General features: G+C 38.0%; 1 protein-coding gene across 4 annotated transcripts in view; it reads left to right on the forward strand.

Moving 5' to 3' along the window:
• Positions 1-16,955, forward strand: part of ARID4B (AT-rich interaction domain 4B) — an 88,025-nt gene that overhangs the window by 66,068 nt on the left and 5,002 nt on the right. For 3 of the 4 annotated variants that reach the window (XM_063151613.1, XM_063151615.1, XM_063151614.1), the window contains exons 17-21: positions 3,105-3,350; positions 9,620-9,704; positions 10,446-10,638; positions 12,020-13,228; positions 15,055-15,165. In XM_063151613.1, the coding sequence (XP_063007683.1) occupies positions 3,105-3,350; positions 9,620-9,704; positions 10,446-10,638; positions 12,020-13,228; positions 15,055-15,165 (1,844 nt within the window). The remainder of the gene's footprint in view (positions 1-3,104; positions 3,351-9,619; positions 9,705-10,445; positions 10,639-12,019; positions 13,229-15,054; positions 15,166-16,955) is intronic. The other variant, XM_063151616.1, reaches the window with a different exon arrangement.

Raw genomic sequence — 16,955 nt, forward strand, 5'->3', positions numbered from 1 at the left:
ATGTTCTAAATATTTTAATGGTTTTACTTTATTAACAAATAGTTTTGCATTTTAATTCATTCATTTCTTGCTTCTGAATGTTTATGTTCCCAGTCCTTGTGAGATGGGGTGAGGGTATTCTTTTTAGTCTGTGGTTGTAATTTGTAGTGCCTTTGAGTCCTGATAAGCTTTCTGGTAATACTTTGGATTCAGGAACAGAGTTACACTTGTATTGCTGTGTCTCCTGTACATCTGCTGCTGCCTTGTTTCATCAGCTGCTGCTGGGGTTGTTCAAATTGTTGCAGCTTTGTGGTAGATATTGCTTGGTACTCGTTTTAAGTTGACAATTACTGTCTGCTGCCAAGAGGTTTGTTTCTTTTTTCTTTTCTCTTTTTTTGCCCTTCCCCCAAATGGGATTTTGACTAAACAGCATTGAAGAAAATCCAATGATCTCACGCATACATACATGGACTAATGAAGTTATGACTGTGCATACTGGATGCCTACAATCACAATTTCCTCTTAGAAACCTCACTTTTGTGGCAGTCACAGCTTCTCCTTTGTCTGCACTGCCAGATTTGAACTATTTATGGCATTATAAGACAATATCTTCCATGCAACTGTTGGTATGTGTTCTTGGGTTTTGTGTTGGGGTTTTTTTGTTGCTTTTTTGTTCCAGGAGCTCTATGAGTGTGTTGGATTTTTCTGCTCCAAAATGATGAACGTTCTTTGCTTCTGTTTGGTTTCCAAAAACCTCAAGCTTATGATTGCTAACCAAGTCACTCCTTAGAACACTTTTTAATTGCAGCCATCTCTGCTGCCATTTTGCTTTTGCTTCCTGACATGCCCTCCACCTGTGTTCAGCCTGCTGTTCCCATCTCCTTGACCATCCAAGTTACTCACTATGATGGTTTCACACATCTCTTCCAGAAGGAACCAATTTCTGGTATTTTCATGGAATCTTTGTAGGATGTGTTGGGACACCAAGATGGGAGAGGCTCCAAATTTGTTCAGCTTTCGAAAAGCCACTGGCACCATAATTACCAGTGTCTGGAAAACCCTGAATCACCAGCATAGGCATACTTTACTTTGCAGACAGCATTTAAGGATTGTGCCCCTAGACCTTGGAGAGAAAAAAGTAGAAAGGCAGAATTCAGTTCACTGCAGTTTTGGAGTGTACTTAGTAATGGAAAATCAAAAGCTCTTCTTGTTCTTGGAGCGGTGGTGGCTCTGCTTCTGATCCCATTTTTTAAAATTTTGTATTATAATACTTGTTGTACTGAAATTGGCTAGTGGTTTTTGTTTAGTGCAGCAGAGAGTATAACTTAATTTAAATTATTAGTTGGTGCTTTTTGTTGTTAGCTGTGGAGTTCTATTCAGGGATTTTTCATCTGAATCTTTGGGCACCTTTTTTCCAGATTTCCTTGGGGAGTAAATTTTGCCATAAGTGAGCTTTCAAAGCTTGTTTGTTCATGTTGCATTCTTAACCCTGATGGTTTTAACTTCACTAGCAAAGTGGTTCACTGAAAGTATATAGTTCTATATCTGTCTGTCTGTCTATATATCTCCTGGAAGGCTGAGACTTTGTGTGTGTGTATATTTATACATATACATACATATATACATAAAAAATAAAATTAAAATATTGTCCTTCTAGAATTATACTGTACAGTTCATGCCATATATACCTGAATAGATATGTCTTCTGGGACTTGGTGTACTAGACAAATATGGATTTTTTTAGCCTTTGTCTCAGTGTGTATGCACATGTGTGTATATACATATATGTATTTGTATATTTAGTGTGTCTCTGCATATATATATATATATATGTGACAACATTCATTTCTGAAGTAATTTTATTAAATCAGTGTGGTTGTACTACAGTTGAATTTAGCATATTGTCCTGAATTACTTTTTGCCAGCTCATTCGGTAGTAATACTGCAGTTTTACTTCTGCAAAGGAGCATCCTTTTGCAGAGAGAAGGTAGCTTGGCTTATCTGAGTATTTTCTACTGAAAATGTTATGGAAAGGTTTAGATTATTAATACAGACTTCTCTGTTTGTAAGCTTAACTAAAATACTGGTGTGAATCAGACTTGGAGCTTATGTTCTCTCTTATCCAGATATCCAAACATACCTCTTCCATCTTTCAGGTTTCTTAATTATTGGCAGTCTGCAGTTGTTGTGAATTTAGTTAGCAACTAAGTCTGTTCTGTGTTGCACAGTGTGTGATTAGAATGGTACAAGGGCCAATAATGCTGCTTTATAAGTCTAATTAAGATTAGAAGGTTTTTCCCCCATTAACTTCTTTAATCTAGTCTGCCTCTTTAAGCTGATTGCAGATAATTTTCAGATAACCGAGCAGCCTGTAGCTACCATTGACTGAAACTAGGAAGATTTGTAGGTTCTTACTGCTTCTGAAAATTGGTCCAAAATATCTAAAAATGTGTTCAAAATAAGCTTACTTCTGAAAGCAGTGAACACCTGCCTGTGTATTTATATAGCAATTAAATGCAAGTTTGACATATTTAGAATACTTTTGGTGTAATTGGCAAGGAGTGACAAGGTCATAAATTAGCACAGGTTGTTTAATTTGCTAATACAGTCACATAAGGTGCTGGGGTTTTTTTTTGTCCAAAATCTGGTTATGGACACAATAATTTCAAGCTGTTCAGATAGGGTTCATGTATTGTAATAAAAGAAGGGTTTTTTTGAGAAGCAAGTTTCAAGAAGCATTTGTAAAACTTGTAGGTTAAAAAAGATAATTTAGGAAATTTTCTCTATATTGAAAAGAATTAATTTTTAAGTGAGAAAATTATATTTAAACAAAGAGACTGCATGCAAGAATCATATAAAGATGAGTGAACAACTTCTACTCATAAAGATTTTGATGATTTTTTTTTCTTTTAGTCACTTTTGCACCTTACAGTCACTGGATTTTGTGTGTGTTGCTATATCCTATTTTGCTGATATTACTCAGCTGTAGTACAGTTTCTCATATTTGGAGCCTCCTGTTTCCCACTCTCTAATGCATCCACAATATTTATCAATATATGTGGTTTGGAACTGAAAAGCTTATGAAGTATCTCATATTAACTCTACAATTTTTTAAACCTTTCAAGAGATGACACGAATAAGGAAGAAGATGAAGATGAAGAAGAAGCAGAGGAGGACGAAGAGGAGGAGGAGGAAGAAGACAACAATAACAATGAGGAAGAAGAGTTTGAATGCTATCCACCAGGCATGAAAGTCCAAGTGCGGTATGGAAGAGGGAAAAATCAAAAAATGTATGAAGCTAGTATTAAAGATTCTGACATCGAAGGTGGAGAAGTCCTTTACTTGGTGCACTACTGTGGATGGAACGTGAGGTAACTTGAGTTTTAGTTAGTGATTACTTCTTGAATTACTTCTCAAATACACTTATGAATTTTAAAAACTAAATTAATAGACATCTGGAGTCCTAAACTTTCAGTATTGGTGTTCTGTGAAGGTCGTTGTACTGTATGAAACTTAGATTTTTAACACTATGTAAATGCAGGGCTTTAGTTACTTTGAAAATCATCTTAAAATCACTTGTTCAAAGAAGGCTTCATTTGGTCCCCATCTTACTTTTAGATCTTCCCATGCAAGTGATACATCTCTCTTTTCAGGTTCCTCCTCTGGCTCTCTTAAGCCGATTTTCTCTGATTCAGTGTTTGAGTAGTGCATTTAGCTGAGGGAGCTCACTCTTGTCAGGGAAGCACAGCAACAGCACCCTGTTGCTGGTGTACAGGATATTTAACTGGAAAACAACAAGATTCTTAGTGGCAAATAAGTGCACAGCAAGTAACTGCATTTCATCTGATCTTATATCTATCCTCCCTACCCCACCTCCTCCCCAGCCAGACTCTTCTTAGCCTAGTGGCTTCTTATGCTTTCTTTAATACAAGTGGGAGCATATGGGGTGTTTGTCTTCAGTCTAGCATTAATAGAAATAAGTTGAAGTATTTCTGTTGCTATTTCGGACATTGTTTTTGCTATTTAAAACTTGAAGCAACTTTGAAAACAATGGAGAAAACTAAAATTTTTTAGCGGCTTATAAACATATCTGCTCCTTTCCTCAGTTTCCATGTAATTGCTCATTGTCCTTAAATATTACCTTTTAAACTTTATTACTGTCTGTAAAAAAACACCCGACAAGTCTGAGACAAGTCTGAGGTGCTTTTTTCTTATTTTTCCTTTTCTGGGAAAGCTGAGGTTCTCATAACCTTCATCTGTCATCCTGCCTCTGGCCAAGAGGGCAGGACAAATGCCATTTATTCAGTTCTCGCAAGATCTGCTAGCAGAGGTAACAGAGAAGTGCAGTGCTTCTGCTGCTGCCTTGAATTCACCTCCTTGCATCAAGGCCTGGTGATTTCCAGGTGCTGCTGCCGAGGAGGAATCTTGCTCTTGCCAGTTTTGGTACCGATCTTCTGTAGAATTTTGATCTACATTGATCTACAGGAATAGGATCTGACATAAACTGTCCTCAGGCAACATCTGTGAGCATAGTGGGCTGTGAAGTCACGAGATGAGGGGAGATGCAGCCTGCTCAAGGTGGGAGCTGGGGTGTGACTTGCGTTCTGGTCCAGTTCTTATTGAGGAGGACTCCCTTGGAGTGCAGTTTGCCGAAATTTTCATCCTACTCACTGAAGACTACTGTGTGTACCATTCCAAGAGGTTTCTTGCTTTTAAACTCTTGTTTTGGAATTCACGTGTAAGCATAGAAGTTATTTTTCTTTGGAGCAAACATCATGCCGTTATCCGTGCTGTGAGGTGAGATGATGAGAATTTTACTTGAGCAGTTCTGCTTCAAATCTGAAGAAATGAGAAGTCAGAAATGAGTCTTCTTCACCTTGGAGATTCCAGCACCCCAGTTCTTAAAGGAGAAAACAAGATTCTAAATTTTTAACGCTGCATTTTAAGCAAATCTGCAGATTGATGTCAGAGGCATTATTTCTGTGACTAGGATATGTTTGGCAATAAAAGCACTTTCAGTTAACTTGAACTCATTTGAGAAGTAAGGAGTGTTGATTGTTTGGTCTTTCTGGCAGCAGGACTTGAGTTTATATTTTTACCTGGTTTTCAAAAGAGCCCTTTGAAAAGGTCTGGGGGGGAGTTGGATTCTTCACTGAAAAATACATGAGTGATTGAGGTTTAGCTATGGGACTGTGCATGAACTCTGCTAAATGTGGTCAATTTTTTTTTCATACATGTAAAATTACTTAAATTTATGGATTTGACAGTGTGTGTAAGCTTTAGCCAGCATCTAAACACTTTGACAGTTTAGTATTGTGAGGATTAGTCTTGTAGGCTGTAACAGCTTGATTTGGCTTTCAGTAAGTGACAACCTGGAAAAGCAACTGCCTTAGCTGGGTAGGAAGCAATTCCCTCCTCTCCTTATTCATTGTAGATTACTTAGCAGGGACAAATACTCTGTGTACAGTAAGGGGATGTACTGAACTAGGATTTGCTCATCATCCAGAGTTTTTTTAATTCTGTCATTCTTCTGCTCCTTAAAGCTGAATTTCCCCTTTTGGTCAGGTATGCCATTTAATGGCCTGTTCTTTTAACTCATAAGTTGGAGCAGAAATCCTAAATAGCTACTAATGTTTCTTATCACAAGGTAATTTCAGTATCAGTCTGGAATTCAGAATAACTGTTTGTGTGGGCATGCTCACATTCCTTAGGGTACTTGGAATGATGGTGGGTAAACTTGATACTCATCCTCATTAGTTGGGTTTTTTTTTAAAATGCTCTGGAACAGTGACATTAAGAACTGTGTAACTTTTTTTTTTTTAAGAGTAAATAGAAAGTGGAGAAGCTGTACAGTATTATGCTAAAGGATCTTGTTGTTACCTTCTGAGATTCAGGTGATGTGTGTGCCTGATAAAGGTCTCTGAATGGTAGTGTTCAGTGGACTTGTAGTCAAAGGGAATGGTAGAAATCTCTACCCTCTTAGAGGGACCTGTTTATGTTACCACATATTACCAGAAAAACCAGAGAAATACAGAGAAACTTCTGACAGAACAGTGATGTTCTGAATTACGTGTAATACGTATTTGCTTTATATGTAACTTAAACTTTTTTGGGGCTTAAGGTGCCAGTTCCTTCTGTTGTAATTTTAATCTTCAGCTCCCAGTGCAAAGAACAGTTCATTGTGTGTTTGAGGTGACTTTCTTCTGCAGTGTATTCCCAGTAATTAGAGGGTGCATATTTAAAAAGCATTTAGATTGATGAAACTGTGTGTCATTATGGTACAATATCACAAGACATGTTATTCTTGAATGTTTCAAATGTTTAAAGCTAAGACTTATTATTTTCAACACTTCTTTCCTTCAGAAATCTGCATGTGAAAATACTGATTTCTGTCTAAGTTTGTTGAAAGATTATTTCATATACAAATTTTCTACTTTGCTGTCAACCACTGAAATTAAATGTGCAGCAAAATTTCTGGTCTTGGAGAGTAATGAGGGGCAAGGAAGGGATTATTAAAAAAAATAACGAAAAAGAAATTAGGCAAGCTAGAATCACCATCTAATATCTCAGTATTTGAGTATCAGACTAGTTTTTCTCCTTTCTTTGATCACAAAAAAAAAATAGTTCTCCCCTTTTAGCAGCTACAGATAGTATGCCGGACATTTTCAGTGAATTTGCCAAGACTTGCTGTCTTGTTGAGGTCACTTGTCCTTCTGAGAAAAGGGCTACCTTTGCTACTATAATTCTAGTCTGGACACGTGTGCTTTCTTCCTTGTTTCTCCTCTAGTACTGGTGTGGAAGATCAACTGTGCAGCCTCTGAGTGTGTGTTGTGGTGCATTTTATCTTGCAAGTAGTGCCTGTGAATGTAACATATCAGTACATACTCTGATGCAAGGTGCTCTTCCTTGTCTTCATTTTGGTAAGGCAAGGGGATTTTCTTTATGAAAGCATTCCAGGATTTCATATGAAGCCTGGTTTAAAAAAATAAGTAAACAATAATTCCTTAATAAATCCCCCGTCTTGATTTTCAAAGACATCTGTGTCACCTCTTTTAGGAGCAGCTCCCCATATTTTCTCCTTCCTCCCCACTCTCATCTGCTCACTTCAGGGTGGTGAGGCAAGTACATGTGAAAGACAGCACTGCAGTAAAACAACCCAGGTTCTCTGAAAGTACATGCTTCTTGTAATGAGAGCTGAAGAACTTCTTTGCTAATATTTTTGGGTTAATTTTGTTTTGTGAACAGACTGTCCAAAGTAAGATTAGTGATGAAGTAAGTGTTCATATGTTAGCAGGTGCAGTTCTGAAAAGAGGCTCAAGTCTGAGTCACACACCCCATTTTAGATGCAGCTTTCAGGGTGCTTCTCCTCCTTGCAGGGGAGGAGAATGTAATTTAGGGTCAGGTTGTCAGCTGTGGCTTGGAATGTATCTTTTTTGCAGGATCTCTTTGAGCCTGGGGTCCAGTTTAGGTTTAGACAAACCATATGTATCTGATATGTGAGTAGTGAAAGGAGCTGTGTGATGCAAAAGTGTGAAGTGTGGGGCAGCTGAGTCCCTGGAGAAGATGGAAGATTTCTGTGGCCTCCTTGCAGGGTCTGCCTGCTGGTTTGGGTGCAGTCAGGAGTAAAGCAGGATGGGCTCTGGCCAGCAACTGTGACTGTCACACATTGGTGTTTCAATTTGTGCTGCTTGAGATGAGGGCTTGCATGACCACTGTTTCTAGTCCGTGATGTTTAGGACTCTGTGGCATGCAGAGGTGTTCTCTTCAGATGCTGCACTTCTCTCCTTTGGTTCAGTGTGCCCCCATGTCTGTCAGCTCTTGCCCCAGCAGGCACTGCAGTTGCTGTGAATCTCAGACAGTGTGGGCTGTGCACAGACTTTGCATAGGAGGAAGATTAATTTCTTATTGGAGATGCATAAGAATGAGTGAATACCAATTTGGTATTCTAGCAATGTGGCTGAGGCAGAAAGGACACTGTCAGAATCCTCACTTTTCACCATGTGTTTGTCAGGTCCTAGTGCTGTTTTCCTGCATGTATTTAGATCTAATAAAATACTCCTGCATTTCTCTGGGTCACAAAGTCCATTTGGCAGGCACTTCATGGTATTCCTTGGGCAAAACATGTCTTTGTCTTGAAGAAAGATTGCTTCAAATAAGATTTCCCAGTCTCACAGAACATGGGATTTTCCATATGAGCAAGTACTCTGCAGAATTGTATTTCAGTTTTGAACCTGTTTACTGACATTTCACCTGCTAATGACAGTGTAACAGTACAATGGCAGTGGTGTCTGCAGCAGTGTAGACAGTCGTGGTGTATCACAGTCTGCATGGTCTGCTGTGAGATTTTGTGGTTTTTATTGTCACCTGGAGCTGAAAAAGCAGAAAAAATTTGTTTTGAAAGCTGTGTTTCAGACTGCTGCTATTTCATTTTTCACCCATTATTATGTCACATTTAAGTTAGTAGAATACAGTATTTAGCTTCTGAAATCTCTTGTATAGATCATAACTTATAATATGTAGGAAAGCATGTTGGAAACTTGCATGTTTCTCCCTAAATATCTTTAATTTATGTCAATACTGTGAATATAATTGACAAGAATTGTTGCAAAGAAGCTGAATTAGGACTGTGTCAGTAGTCATATATCAAAATTATGATCAAGTAAGCCCAGCTGGAAAGCCAGCATGGTGATTGTGCTCAACTCCATCTTGTACGAGTTTTTGGGTTTTTAAAGTTGATTTTTTCCCCTCTATTTTTACGTTTACCTAGGAGGATCAAAATTTGTTTATATGTACATTCAGGTCAAAGTTAATACCAACTAATTTTTAATTGAACTGTTTGTTATGCATATGGTTCTTGATTTTACAGTTTAAGTAGTAAAGCAGCTTACTGTTATCAGGGGGAAAAAACTATTTAAATGACTCCTGACTTTTTCAGAAATACACAATCTGGCAAGCCCAGTACCATAGTTACAGTCTATTCTTACTAAGAATGTACTTCTTTGGTCTTGGATTTGTACTTAACAGTCTTGAATAACAAGATGCCTGTTGTTAATATATTGATGCTATTTAGTATATTTTTGTCTTGCATCACTCTGATGCTAAGTGGAAACCTTTAACAGAAAGGGAACTGAAAAATGTCCCTGTGAAGTCAGTGACTCAAAGCTGGTGACTCCAAAGTATTACTCACTCCAGATAACTTTTTGCAGTCACTCAGGATCGAAAGAGTTTATTTTTATTAACTGGTCACATTTTATGTAGTTGAAAGGATTAATTTTGTTATTTTATTTTATTGTTGTTTATTTCATTGTTAAGGTTTTACAGTGTGTAAATAGGAATATACCTTTTAGAGGTCAGTACAGATTTCTCATTCATCTAGTTTTTTTACCTGCATACATGGATTTCTGCTGTTCTGTGCAGACTGGAAAATAGGTTTTGCATTTACCCCTCAGTGTAAAAAGACATTAATGCTCTGAACCTTAGCTGAAACTTCACAGACTTGAGAATGCCACAAATAACTTGATTCAAATTCCAATTCTGTTTTTATATAGCTGCTAATTCTGTTTTTCCTCAGTTAAATTTCTACTGTGATGTGATTATCTGCTTAAAATGATAAATGTGTATGATCTCTTTTTCTCTTTAGGTATGATGAGTGGATAAAGGCAGACAAGATAGTGAGACCAGCTGACAAAAATGTACCAAAAATTAAGCATCGAAAGAAAATAAAGGTAGTTTTTCTCCCTTTTCTCTCTTGTTGCTCCCTGTGTTAGTTTGATACATAGTTAAGTAATCCTTGCCTCCCTTCCTGACCTTTTGATTGGCCTACAAATGCTTATCAGGCAAAGCAACTTGATAGCCTTTTAAACATGGATGTCCTTTCATCATGAATTTGGCTTTTCTCCTTGAGGTGAGGAGGGGAAGCTTCCTTTCCTTCTTTCCTGAATTTTTAATTAAATGTACAGAAATCAAATGAGGAGGATACAGATTATCGTCAGTGTTGGGAGCCAGTTTGAGGGGGGTGAAATTTGAGATCTCTCTGATTCTGCAGTGCCAATCTATGGACTAGTCCATGTGCATGGGACTCTATAATTTTATTGCCAAGATTTTTTTCAAAATTAATTCTTCCACAACTGATAGTTAAGCTTAGATGATGACATATTTCTTGGACAGTGGGCTGCAAGGAAGCTTTTCCTTCTGCCACTGCTGAGCCTGGCATGCTGCAGTGCCACTTCTCCTCAAGCACTAGTTGTGTTTGTTTTCCCATTTGTTTTATTGTTGACAAAGTCCCTGTCTTCAGTAGAAAGGTCTTGGCATGAAGTGTAGGAAGGTGTTTGTAGTCCTTGAAACAAAGAGGAGAGCTTTCCTCTACAGATTGAATGTTTAAGATAACTGTAAGCATGCTTTAATTGTAATCCATTATAAGATGTGTGCTCCAATCAGAAGAGTTTTTATATCTTTTTTTCACCTAGAATAAAACTGACAGAGAGAAGGAAGAGAAGTATTCTCCTAAACCTTGCAAATTGCGACGTTTGTCAAAACCCCCCTTTCATACCAGCGCATCACCAGAGACTGGGTCCAAACTTGACAGCACTGAAGCCAAAAATACTGAACAAGCTCCAGTTAAATCAATAGAAATTACTTCTATCATTAATGGGCTACAAGGTACTGTACTTTAAAGCTTTTTCTAATTCTGCAAATGGCCTTTAAACAGGAGTAAATGACAACATAGAATAACTGATGCAACTAAATGCTTGAGTCTGTGTGGCTAATTATACCATCATCTTCAGAAATAACCTGTGGACAAAAGCAGTGTTGGAAGTTTCTGTGAATTCAGTGTGTTAATGGTCATTACATTTTGTGTTGCCATCCTTTTTTTTGTTTGTTTGATATAGAGCTTTTTGCTTCCTATCTAACTTTTAAATGTTTAATTTTGATTTACCTAAGCTATAGTACCCATTATTCATATCTGCGTGTCTGTTGCTAGCACTGTGTTCCCCTGCCCACTCATTTACAGCAGCATTTTAATACCTACTTGCATCTCTTCATTCTTAGTTTAGAGCATGCTTCCAGAGAAGGAAATCATGTATGGTATAGGTAGTTTGAGTAACCACAAACTTTTGTGGAAGCTGTGTGTATGTAATTATCATTCCAACTTATTTGAACTTGGCTGACACTGGCCACTGAGTTCCAAAACTGTTGGTAGAATAACAATCAACATAATCTATAATGCTTCTTTTCCTTAGGAAATGAGAAACAAAAACCAATTAGTGATGATACTATTAGTGTGATTATTAATCTGTAATTAACTTTACAAATCAAGGAGTTATATATATATATATTTGAGCCAATTCCTGAGTTTCTCCTTGAATCTGTATCTTTTTGCGCTGGATGAGATTGCTGTTGATACCTTTGGGATTATATATCTTTGTTCTTCTCTCAGTTTCTTTGTTGCTGACCCTGAATTTTCTTGCAGTTGTCCTACATTCTTCTTGTCTGTTTGTTTCCCTAAGTGCCTTTCTTTATTGCTTTCATTTCCATTTTTCCAGGCTGATGATCAGATTGTTTGGTTGGTTTGTTAGACAGTATCCAGTGTGTGTGGTGTTGTTCTGTCCTTTAGACTCTGGGTTTTCCAGGGAAAATGATGTCTGTGTTGTGAGCTTTGGAAAAAAGGCAGATAAAGGTAGTATTTGTCACCCATAAGAAATATGTAAGGGCATCTTCAGTTACTGGTTTGGGTGCAGAAGTTCATATTTTATGGATTAATGCACTCTATACTTTCTCTACCTGTTCAGAAATTCTTGGAGATGTATAACAGAGAATCTTCCTAGTTTCTAATCTAGCCATTATACCATGAGTTTTTGAACTCTTCAGGAAGTACCATTTAAGAGAGAGACTGCTAGATCTCTGTAGCATGTCTTCATATCTGTACAGTTTTCTTTAGTTGTTTTTTTTCTTTTGTGTTTCTCAGTAATTCTTTGTAATCAGAATCAAGACAAACTTTTCTTGTTTTGTTTTTGTTTTGTTTGGATTTATTTTTAATTAGCTTCTGAAAGTTCTGATGACAGTGAGCAAGAAGATGACCAAAGTGCCCCGAATGTTCATGCCGATGGCAAGGAGGACTCTCAGCCCGAGGCCGTGAGCCAAGATAAAAATGAACTCCGTCTGAAAGAACAGAGCGGTTCATCCCTCCCAGAGGAAACTAAAGCTCTTACAGATGCAGTGCTGCCCAAGTCTGTGTCCAAGTCTCCTGAAAGATTGCGGAAAGAGATGGAAGAGTTATCTGAAGTTAGTGACTCCGATGGAGAAGATGAAGCCACAAAGAAGAGAAAGGATGGAAAGAAGGAGATGGTGGATAAAACAGCAAAACCACAAGTGAAGCGTGGTAAGCGAAGACACTGTGTTGCAGAGGAATCCTTAAAGACCGTGTCACCTAACAGAAAGGATGAGAAGTCCAAAAACAAAGACTCCCTTAGTTTAGAAAACAGCAGTAACAGCTCCTCAGACGAAGATGAGGAAGACAAATCTAAACTGAAAATCACTCCAACGAAAAAGTACAATGGACTAGAGGAGAAAAGGAAATCGTTACGGACAAGTACTTTCTACTCCGGATTTTCTGAAGTGGGAGAGAAAAGAATAAAGCTTCTAAACAACTCTGATGAAAGACTTCAGAACACCAGAGCAAAGGATCGAAAAGATGTGTGGTCAAGTATCCAAGGGCAGTGGCCAAAGAAGACGCTGAAGGAGCTGTTCTCAGACTCTGACACTGAGGCTGCCGCTTCTCCTCCACACGCTGCTCCCGAGGATGCTGTGAGAGAGGAGCAGCTTCAGACTCTTGCAGAAGAAGGCATTTCTTTGCCTAACTGTGAACTTGAAAAGTCTTTGCCAGCAAGTGTGGATGTTAAACCTGTTGAGGAAAAACCGACTGAAGTGGGTGAGAAGAAGGTTGAATTTCCAAGCAGCGGCAGCAATTCCGTGCTAAATACGCCTCCTACAACTCCTGAGTCACCTTCCTCTGTAACTGTGACAGAGTCCAGTAGACATCAGTCCAGTGTCACTGTCTCTGAGACGCTGCCACCGAATCAAGAAGAGATACGAAGCATCAAAAGTGAAACAGATAGCACAATAGAGGTGGACAGTGTGGCAGGGGAGCTGCAAGACCTCCAGTCTGAGGGAAATATTTCTCCAACAGGTTTTGATGCCAGCGTCAGCTCCAGTAGTAGTAATCAACCAGAGCCAGAGCATGCTGAAAAAGGTAAAGGAAAGGGCAAACAGAGCTGTCTCCAACCTAACCAGCTCTTATTTCTAACATTGCTGATGTGTTTTCATTCAGTTTTGATTATGGTGCAGGGAAGTTAGTTGTTGCAGGAAGTAGTAGCCTGCTGTCCATTTCAGATGTGTGGAAATGGCATAATCATCTCGTGAGTAAAATGTAATCTGCCAGCAAGTTTATTGGCTTTTTGTTTGAAATTGTGATGGTTTCACCAAGGGGCAAAGGATAAAAGAATGAAGTTTATACTGGATGTGGCAAAAAAGCCCAAAGCAAACTGTAATACTTTGTGTAAGGAACACTTACTGTAGCAAGATGGAAGCAGTTTCAGCACTGTCCTTAGAAGCATGAGATGCTTTTCTTGCATAAGATTTGATTCTCTGTAAGTTGTTTGTTTTGGGGGAGAAAGCCCTCTTGCTGCTAGGGTGCTTAGGCAGTCATTTCTAATTTGTATTTTTCTAGAACATTAACTTCATAAGATTCAAGTCAAGCTGGTAAAAGCATTGACCTTTTCAGCTATATTTCACTTTCATCTGTGATTTTTTGGATTGAAGTTCCTTTCCTGAAACCACTAGAGAGTGGAGGATAATAAAAACTTGTGCACATGATGTCGCTGTACTGCTGCCTGCTTTTTAACTGCTGGCAAGGCAAGATCCAAAAGCTTTTTTCTGAAAGTGACTGGCTGTTTTGCAGTTCATCAAAAGTGCAGCTACTTTCACTGTGTCACAGTGGCTAAAAATTATGAACACAGGAAGAAAATACATTTTGTGTACAAACCTGAGACAGAAGTGGGTTTTTTTAGCTCAGTGGATTTTGGCTAGCAATTAGCTATTTTTTTTCCAAATGCCCTTAAATTTGTGTTACCTTCAGTGTTCTGTTGGAAATGATCTTCTGAAAGTATACAACAAAATGTGTTTCCTTAAAGGGGAGAGTTTGGAAGAGGTCAGTGTGTACCTCGATAAATAAACCTGCGTTGCTTTGCTAATTAAAGCTGTGTAGGTTTAGAACTGAAGTTGCTTGGGGTTTTTTATATTGCCACTTGAAAGAAGTTTACAAGATTGTAAAAGAGTATTTTTAAATGCATTCGACCTAACGTTCCTCTCTGATTTTGTCAGCATGTTGCCTGTTTCAGAAAATTAGGTTCCTTAATTTAAATTGTTTTATTCAAGGGGTCATTTTTAATCTGTAAGTCACATGGTTGTGAAACAATGTTTGAAGAAGTTCTAAAACACTCTCTTTTACTAGACGTACTATAATCCTTCCATGTTCCTTTTTAACTTTTTCCTGTTGTAGTCCCAAATACCAGTAGAATTTTTCCCTTGTTTGCCTTTCTTTTCTTGTTGGTTTTTTTTTTTTTTTAACATGATCTAAGATCTTATTTAACACCTTCAGTCAGTGTAATTACTGATCACAGATTATGGCTTTGGTTTTTTTTCTCACATCTTTGAAGTACAGCAAACTTTTAAAAACATTTTTTTGCCCCAGTAGGTCTTGATAACTTTTTTAATAAATGTATTCTTATTTAATTTACAGTATTAAAAATTAGTAAACCCATTTGGTTCAAAAGAAATTCTGGTGATGCATAGGGGAAAGTAATTTGGAATCATCATACATGTGCACTCTCTGCAAAGAAACTTCGTCTGCCTTCCATTGTCTTTCACCTCCTCTTGTCAGTATAAGACTGAGCTGCATTAAGCATAGGCAGGAACAGTTGCATTGTTGTCTACAAACTTAAGCTTTGAAGTGTTCTGTGGGAGGAGTGCAAGCATTTATTTAATTATGTTTCTTTTTTTTTCTTTTCCCAATTATAGTCTGTACAGGCCAAAAAAGACTTAAAGATGCTCAGGGAGGAGGCAGCTCCTCAAAAAAGCAGAAAAGAAGCCACAAAACACCTGTGAGCAGCAAAAAGAAGAGTAAAACTAGTAAGTACAGCTTAGTGTGAAATAAAAGGTGTTAAAGTAGCGTGTCATTTGTTCAGCTGATTGTAGGAGATGAAGTCAGTTAATAAAGAATGCATTAGGACAAAATGTTCTCATTAGGGAATTCTTAACACTGTTTAAATGAAGAAACTGCTCTACCTAAACACCAGAGTGGTTTTAAATGACTTGTATTATTTCTGGGCTATTTCTAAGAGCTCCTTAATATTTTATAATTCAGGAAAAAAAAGAAGAGTGAGTATTTTACACATGGTAGAATTGGGACAGGTATCTCTGTATCATGACAGCTGCCTGCTTTAGAGGGGAGACTGGGACCTGAAGGAAATTATACTCTGTATTTCCTGCAAGATGAGATTTTGGAGGTTAATTTCTCTACCCTGTAGCAAATGAGAGAATAATTCCAGAAGAATAGAGATTATTGTTTTCTTCCTGTGCTGTCTGTTACATCTACAGTAAAAAATGCAGCTTTTGCAGTTTTTTGTTGTTGTAGAAGCTAATTGGAATAGAAACTACAGTACTGGGTAAGGGCAGCTTAATAAAAGCAGAGGTGTATTAGGGGTTGTATGCACAGGTGTTTGGGAGACAACAAGATCAATTACTGCTTCATTTCACTGTTAATAAAAAAATACCAGGAAACAGCTAGAGATTGAAGCCTGGAAGGATAACTGTAAAAAATTGAGTTAAAGAAAGGATAAAAAGCATATGCCATGCCTTTTTGTCCTCTCTCTCCCCCAGTTTCCCTTCCCTCTTTCCATTAACAGCTTTTGCTAAAAGTCTTGCTAGTCTGGTATTTGCTTCCACCCTACCTGTCTTTCATGTTCATTGATCTCCTCTTCATATTTTCTCATCCTTTTTAATTCCATTTTACTGGTCTCCTCCTTTCATAATCCTTATTCCTACCCTCACCCCGGAAATTAAAGTAACCAAACAAACTGAATTTGCAGAACCAATACACCATTTTAAGCCTTGCCTTTATTCCCTTGGATTTGGTGAATTTTCCCCTTTTTCTCAACCTCTGTCTTCATCAGTATGTGATACTTCAAAGCTACTACCATGTAGTCATTAGTGTGTGCTCTTTTTGTTAAGACTTCAGGCACTACTGGATGTAATAAGGAAAATGAATAGACAAAATGTGATTCAGCTGAAGGAAAAAAAAAGCTTTTGGCAAAATTCCAGAGCATCTGTTAACCTGCTTGTGTGGCAGCTTCAGCTTTTGCCTTTGCATTTAACTATTGAATTCAGGGTGCCCTCGATGCAGGGAGTGATTGGCATCTGACTCCACTGATTCAGAAAGCTGAACAACTGCTTTATTAAAACTATATTATATTACATTAATACTATACTATATTAAAGAGATACTGTACTACAAAGAATACTAAAGAAAACTCGTGACTGTCTCGAGACAGGCAGGACACAGCTTTGAGTGATTGGCCAAGGAAACAAAGCAATCCTCAGCAGAGTCCAATTGACAAATCACTTCAGGTAAACAATCTCCCTAACACATTCCACATGTGCAAAACAACAGGAGCAGTAGTAGAGATAAGAATTGTTTTCTCCTCTCTGTGCTTCTCTAGGAAAAAACCTGAGAGAATTATCTCTCTGTTCAGAGAATGTAAATGCCACATTAAACCAACACCAACAAGCAGCTGGCCAAGCTCTTTCACACTACATGTCTTGGGTATTCAGCTGCTCCTGTGTATATCACCAGATCATAAAGGCCAAAAGGTTCAGGGCTTATTTTGTCGTCAGCTGGGGCAGGTACAACTGAGGCATAC

Source organism: Melospiza melodia, chromosome 3 (assembly GCF_035770615.1).
Source record: "Melospiza melodia melodia isolate bMelMel2 chromosome 3, bMelMel2.pri, whole genome shotgun sequence".
NCBI classification, from domain to species: domain Eukaryota; kingdom Metazoa; phylum Chordata; class Aves; order Passeriformes; family Passerellidae; genus Melospiza; species Melospiza melodia.